Below are 7907 nucleotides of genomic sequence, written 5' to 3'. Positions count from 1 at the left end.
TTTATTGTATTGGCATTTACAGTTTAAGAGTTATGCATAAAAACCAAATTAGTGTCCGAGATAGACATAACATTCAAGAATGTAATGAGACTATTAGACTACGATTTAGAAGCCAAAACTATACAAACACCGTCTAATACGTTTAAATCTACTATAACTTCTTTTTATATATGTACTTGTTTCTCTAACGACGTTTTATGATTGATGTCACTATCGGTAACAGTACCTAATCACGATATAATATATAGTACGCTCCAAGACCCTCTCTTGATATCGCCTTGTGGGAAAGAAATTAATTCGAGATTTCACTCGACTTAATGTTTTGAAGGCTGAATTCAGTTTGCTAATCACTTGATAATCACTTGTTAATCACTTGATTAACTCGATTGAAAGGGACGGCCCAAAAAACATCCTAAGGTGATAAGCGGATTCGAACTCGGGACTCTCATGTTTGTAGCCCCTGTACTCAGACCGCGAGACCAGTGGGCCAGTTCCATTTTTTGATATTGCTAATAAGTGGTTATAATTTAGTACTCATAATTTGCATCTTCATCCAAAGTTTTAAGAATGACGCCTTTTCGGTTTTCTTTACTCGCTTGTACACACTTCAACGACGGTTACCGTTTCAAGACGCAACAGCGCTTTTATTTTAGCGCGCTTTTCATCAACAGTGAGACAGAATTATTGATACGAGCAGTAAAGAAAAAGCAGCAAGTGTGCCTATCAGGAATTTTGTGCGAACAATTCCAAGCCTGAATTATAATTACATATGCACACATAGATATGAAACAAAAATCACTTTTTTCACAAATTGTAGATGTAGATTAACGGCAGAATTAAAAAGTTGGGTATATATATATAGCATAAACTCAAATCAAAATTGAGTTTTTAATATAGCTCCTACATTCTATCACAATGGAAGTGATAGCGCACAAAAGTGTCGTAAGAAAACACAATGAAATATGTGTTATCAATTCTCTCTATGATTTTATTGAGTAAATTTTAAGTAAAAACCGAAATACTATAATATTTATCGTAAGTTATCATATCAAACAAGTTTTGTACCTGAGGTTTATTATACACAAGTGCATTCCACGTCGAGGCGAAACAAGCTCCTACAAATACTCCAGTATTTGTTCCATGTAACTCTTCAGGATTAAGTCCAGCATCAATAATTGCTTCGTACGTGTGTTCCAGTAACATTCTAGTCAGAGGATCTGATACTTGAGCTTCAAACATAGAAATGTCGAAATATTGTGCGTCGAACTTCTCTATGTTATTGATCTTGCCGAGTCTAGAGGGCATGTCAAACTCAACTGGAAAAATTCAAAAACTTTCCATCAATATAGTTACTTTGCGCTAAATTTCGAATCAAATATCTCATAGATCGCTTTTTATATACTGTAAAAATTTGAAGTGCATTTTTAGCTCAGAAATTTGTGTACTTGTGTAACTGCAAGTAATCGAGTAGATCTATTTGTCGTTTTGTTTTCAGTTTCCGATTTCTAATGCCAAATACAGCTATATATCGCATTTTACATTTAAGATTGTTTGAAGTTTTTCAGAAAAGTTTATATTTACGAATGTTTTATTGGCTTACAATAAACGTACGAGGCTTTCAGTACTTTATTTTAGCGAGAGTAAACGCCGCCATCGATCAGCTACTCGATAAGAACGTGAAATGTGTAAAGTTTACGTTTTATGCTAATGAATAGAAATGTGAAGGAATTATGCAGTAATTAGCCAATCACTCAGTTCTTCTCTTTCTCACACACACACCCACACTCAACAAAAAATATCTTACCAGTGTTCCATCTTTGATGATCGTTCGAAGCGAGATCGATTTCATTGAAAAGATTATTCTGAAGTTGTTTTATATTATCAGAATTAGGAAATCGTCCAGCAATGCCAGAGATAACAATTTCTTTGTTTGTGGTACACGAAGTAGATTGTTTTTTGCAGTCCATATTTGCTTCTTTTGTTGTTAACGTTAATGTATATATCAAATATAGGTCCCTAAATAAACATTTCAAGGAGACTATTAATCTTCAATTTTAGTTTTTAAAAATAACTTTACTAAATAATGTGTAGAAACGCTTGTATCAAATCGTTCAAACAAATATTTCTAATTTAGAAATTTCAGAGTTTAAAGGTTTTTTATAAATAATACTATGTATAAAAAATAATGACATTTAAAACTGTTGTAATGGTTAGACGCGTCAAATAGCATTTACTTTTCTCTACGTAGAATTATTGTGTGTTTTGAATGGATCTGGAAGATCCAAGTTTGTTTGTAAACAATTACTAAACTATAAGGTGTAACAATTAGACAGTAACATGCATTTAAAAAGAAATTAATAATTAATATCTTTAACTCTCATATAATAATATCATATGAAACTCATAATAATTTTGTACTATTTTCAGTTTTTTACATCATATTTTATGTTTTATAAAAAAGAAGATTTTATATGATTAAATTGTTGTTAATCACAGCGAGTAAGCGACTTTGTTGCTGACTATGCCACGTGCAGTCACAAATTAAATTCCAAGTTGAGTAAGAATTTTGCAAACAATTTATCACAAATTCCGCAATTACGTGCGCATAGATCGGTGGCGTTACCTTAACTTTTTCACTATGAAGTGTTTCGTGCAAGAACTTTGGTTTTGATATTGTTGCCGGAGTAATTATGTACTCTACCAGAATAAGGTATGCAATAGCAAGATACGCTATTTTGTATCTACATACAAAACTATTTGCATGTGACATACAATCAAACGGCGGTATGCAAAAAACCATATTTTTATGTGTTCCGACAACAATAGCTTACTCTCATAATATACGCTTGACTTTTTAAAACAATTATTCTAACGCAGTTTGATCATACTGGTACTTGTTAGCTCATAATATACTGGAAAAACAACTCTTCTCAATTTGATAAAGCAACATAAAGTTATACTATCATTAATAACTTTATGTACAATATAAATATAACATTTTCAACAGTTTTATCGAATAAAGTGTTTAATATTTTGTAAATAATATACTGAGAATTGCTTATAGGTATAGAGAACATTATATAAAACACAAGAGTAATCACACATTGTATATAAAATAAATAAATAAATATATATATATATATATATATATATATATTTTAACGCGCACCTCGCTTTTTATTGCAAAGGTGCAGCGCACCTTCGGCACACTTTCTTTTCAAGCATATTTTAAAATGTTACTCACCAAATCTTGAAGTTGGGCGCCAAGTGTGAATGCTCACGCCGAAGTATCGGCGTTACTCTCTACTCTCAAGAATTTTGCTCGCTAAATAATTAGACGCGAGGGCAATAGTACTTGACAGCTCAGTTTAACTGTAATACGGAAAAGCATGGGCTCAGGAGGCGGATTGTTTTTTGAACAGCTGATCAAGTTTCTCTACTATTATGTCAAGTAGAGAAACTTGATCAGCTGGACTGTTCAAAGTAAAATTTATTAGATAAATTACGGTTCCTTTCTGGCAGAGCGCTCGCCAGTAATATCGGGACGGCACTTACTTGTCGCGAGCTTAGACCGACAAATATTAATATTCGAGCACAAGATCTTCAAATTATTCGTGTGTTAATTTCTTTACGTCTGTTTCTCGCGATCGTGAGTCGATTCGCCCTAAGATTGTCGCGCGAGAATGACCGCGAGATGATACAGTTACGCAGAAGTGCGTTAATGCGGGCGCACGGCGGATGATGAGTTGGACAATAGATGTGCAGTCGCGGCGGAAAAGTTGTTCGAACGTGTACACGGCAGTGGCGGACAATAAATAGTACGTAGCGGCAAAGTAAATATCCGAGCGTTTATACAATAGATGCTCGGCCTCGACAAAGTATTTGTTGTAGACCTCCCCGCGTACCTTTTTAATTTTTGGCACTTCAAACTCTAATCGCACGGTTTTACTTATCAGATTTCGACGACACACGATCACAGCTCGTCGGCTACAATTTAACGGCAATAATTAATATTGATAGAGTTTGCCCGCTCGCTATGATGAACACAAGGAACATATGAAATCGCAACATACCAAACTACATAAAAAAATATAAACATGTAAAGGGCCTTCTACAATGAGATATTAGTAATAAATCAGAAGTCAGTAGCAAGAAATTGACAAATCACAGAAGAATAATCGATTGTGATTAGTCAATTACTTGCTTCTGATTTATTACTAATATTTCATTGTAGAAGGCCCTTGACGCTTACACGTAACGAACTGCGATAAAGCCTGGATTGTTGCGACCATATCAGAACATGAGAGCAGCAGCAAATAAACGCGAATAGTTCGTACAATTGTCGAACGCTAAACACAACGCAACATTTTTTCGAGATTATAACAATTATTATCGGTATCGGACTCGCGGGGTAGCCCGTCGAAATTCGATCCACCAAGAATATAAATCACGAAATATGCGAGAGAGAGCAACAGTTACTTACGTTCGTCGGTCCTCTTCTTGCAGTTAGTCGACAAGGAAAATCGGTTTTTCTTTTTTGCGGGAATATCCTCGTAAGGATATCGCTCAAGTCCTCCCCTGTTCGGCATTCACTTCGCACTGGGAACTGCTCGGAGGCGAGGAACTTGTGTGGATCACGGTACGCGCAACAATGAGCTCACTTCGTTTGGCAATTACTCTTTTGTCTGAGCGCTGTTCTTCGCGCTAGATTGCTGGGCTAATCATATGCTTTCTCCCGCGGCGCGGTGATTGATGCACGTGGCAGCCACGTATGCTTCGGCATAATAGCGAGTCGCCTTTTCTTGCCGTATCAGATGCTCGCTCTGCGTCGATTATTCGATGAGATGAGCTTACTGAGGCCCATCCCTCCGCATTACGGAACGCGTCGTTCCACAGAAAGCTCCAATTCGGATTTTGCGAAGTCAAAGTGCATGCATCTCGTCATTTTAAGCCCGCCGTCGAAATTATCGTCGAGTGTTCTGTGTCTATGACGCGTTACGCCCCTGTGCTGTTTTCTGTCTCTACCTTCTCTCTTCTTCTCTCTTCCCAATTTAACGGTTACGTACAGTGTGTTGTTCTCTCTTTGCACTGAAAATAAATTACAAAATAGCCGCTAAGCGGCTCGCGCGGTACGAAATAATATAACAGTGTGACGAAATTGCAACAATGCGAGATGTGCTGAAAATTAAGAACATTAATAAAAGTTTCTCTTTATTATATCTCTTTATTATCAAATATCCACGCTAAACAACATAGGCTCAATGCGCCCCTACAAACGTAAGCGCATACGCCTGCGCTACGCGCCTAAGCGCCTAAGCTGCTCCCTCCCTTAAATAATGGGAAACGCGAACTCACCGTCTTTTGTGCCGGCCGGAAATACATCCTTGTGACGGACACGAAAAAGTGTCACGTCACAATATATATATAATATGTGAATATACATATACAAATATATATAATAAATAAATAAATATATATATATATATATATACTTAGATATATATATGTACCCAGCAAACACAGATACATAAACGTAATATTGCTATAATGAAACGGAAAGTAACAAGTAATATAACGTGTTTGTTACATGTAACATTCACGTTAGTTGTAATTTCTCGCTCATACCAAATTGCAGTTATATAATCTGACTATAACATGTTACTAAAATGTTATATTACTGTTGCAGTAGTCACTGAAAGGTTATATAACAATTATATAGATTACTAAAATGGTATATAACTGCGATATAAATTAATTAATTGTTAATGAAGTTGTTATATAATTATTCTTTTTATTTGTTATAAAATAGTAATATAACTATTTAAAAAATGGTCACAGCCTAAAGCGTGTTCCTAGGATTGACTGGTCAATGCGCGAAACAACCAAGCGTCTTGCTTGTCAAAGTCCGAAAGAGTTTTTTTAGCGTACTTTTTACTTTACGCTACTGTATCGCAGTGACATTATATAGAATAGATTAGTTAAGTTAGATTTTCACGGGGAGGAAGTGCCTGCCCACACGTTACGATAATATGAGATACAAACGAAATATTTTATTCGTCTTAAATGTCTATTGGGCTTTGACCAAGACGCTTGGTTCCGCATTGACCAGACAATATGGAACCGAGACTGTTTTTTTTTCACTTCACTTTCTATACTAGTTTGTACTAAAAGTATCATATCTTTTTTTTATCAATATATATTTTCACAACCATACATATCTTTTTTTATATAGAATCTTCAAATTCTATTCACCAATAAATCACTCGATCACATCCATATAAATTGTCACATTACAGTAACACAGACATAAAATTTGTCATATAACGTGTTACGTTACATGTACATTATTGTTATCTAGTTATTGCCAGTAAGTAACGAATTATATAATTATTTCATTATACAGAGGTACATTGCATAAATAAGAAAAACTATATAATCCCAATATAAATCAGTATAACAACTGTTACATTATATGTTACTTCCTACTTATGTTATGTAGCAGTTATATTTTGTGTTTTCTGGCTATATATATAATATTTTTTGGAAGATGAAAAGAGCTCGCAGATATTTTAAAACACAAATCAGAAGAGTATGTCGTATTTTTAACTTTTTGTAAAAACTATGAATCGGAATAAAAAATGCTTCTTCAGAAATAAAGACAATATAGTAAAGAATGAGATAAAGCATAAAAATTAAAAAAAAAAACAAAAAAAAGTTTATAGACTGTTATTACAGAAACTACATTTTTACTTGATATGCAAAATTGGTCATATAAATCCGATCGCTTAATGATATTACAGGAATGGATGTATTGTAGAGAGAGAAAGTTGTAATTAATTTTAACCAGTTTAATTAATTGAAACCGTTTTTATTTTTACAAGCATATAAAACATTTTATTTCAGCAAAATAATATTTAGATTTTTATCAAAAATATTCCAATGCTACTACAAATAGTGTGAATGTGTGTGTGTGGCGAACTCAGTCACTTAAGGAAATTTTTATAATTTTTCTAATGATTGCAAAAGGAGGGGGATAGAATGTATAAAAATAAGAGACCGGAACTTTGCGTACTTGAGGAAATCCGGGAAATTTTACTAAAATGCTATAGTCATCCGGGAGATTAGCTATTGCGTGCTTAGTAATTCAGAAAATTTCTTACAAATTCATTCAACATTTCTTACCTAAGAATTATATCATGTTGAGTAGGAGGCGAGTCAGCAATGGGAAAGATGTCGACTAATGATATAAAATGTACTAACCCAATCGAAGACTCCTCATCTTCGTCGTAAGATATTTCAGGTTCGGAAGATTCGAGAAAAAGAGTAAAAAAATAGTTTCGAGGTGAAGTAGAAGCAAATTGGAATTCGGGAATTTCATCGGGTGTTACTGATAAATAAGAAAGTTCATGATAAGGAGATAGAGTCGGAGAAGGGTAACCGAGGAGATGACGGAGTTCGCTGTATATCTGAGTGTATGTGGATGTTATTATTGTATCTAAATTCAGTTTGTTCATTATTAGTGTCACTATCTCTAGTAATATTTTCGTAAATTTTATCCTTATCTAAAAATTTTATCCTTATCTAAGTGAGCATCGTCGCTATTTAAATTATCGTCATATAGAAAAGTGTTGGTTCGCTCTGGTTTGCTCATGTGGCAGAGGCTCTTCGCTTTCTCGGTTTCTGCGATTGCGCCTCTTAAGGATAGTAGCCCGCGAGACACGATTCTGGGGTTTGACTTGAAGTGAAGATTTGGTAATTATGCAGTTATACGGACTATTTTCCGATCTCAACAATTTTGACATATGTTATCAAGGTCACCTCTCTGAATAATAATATGAAGGTTTTATCCGTCGCTCATTGTTTATAAAAAAGTTATGAACAAAAAAAGTTTGATGATTGAACTCTCG

The 7907-nt window shown here is 34.5% G+C and overlaps 1 protein-coding gene across 1 annotated transcript; it reads right to left on the bottom strand.

The window, feature by feature from the left end:
* Positions 1-1022: 1022 nt before the first annotated feature.
* On the bottom strand, positions 1023-4667 carry LOC109861363 (fatty acid synthase-like; the record flags this gene model as incomplete). The annotated part of the gene is made up of 4 exons (XM_020440987.1): positions 4484-4667; positions 3245-3372; positions 1805-2016; positions 1023-1316 (listed from the first exon to the last, which is right to left on the bottom strand). Coding segments are annotated over exons 3-4 (457 nt in total), but the record flags the coding sequence as incomplete, so codon positions are not given.
* Positions 4668-7907: the final 3240 nt, after the last annotated feature.

The sequence above is a fragment of the Pseudomyrmex gracilis genome, unplaced genomic scaffold, assembly GCF_002006095.1.
Source record: "Pseudomyrmex gracilis isolate BER0280 unplaced genomic scaffold, ASM200609v1 scaffold_704, whole genome shotgun sequence".
Classification (NCBI taxonomy): Eukaryota; Metazoa; Arthropoda; class Insecta; order Hymenoptera; family Formicidae; genus Pseudomyrmex; species Pseudomyrmex gracilis.
Note: the sequence above shows the minus strand (reverse complement) of the source record. Positions and strands in the feature narration are given on the sequence as shown.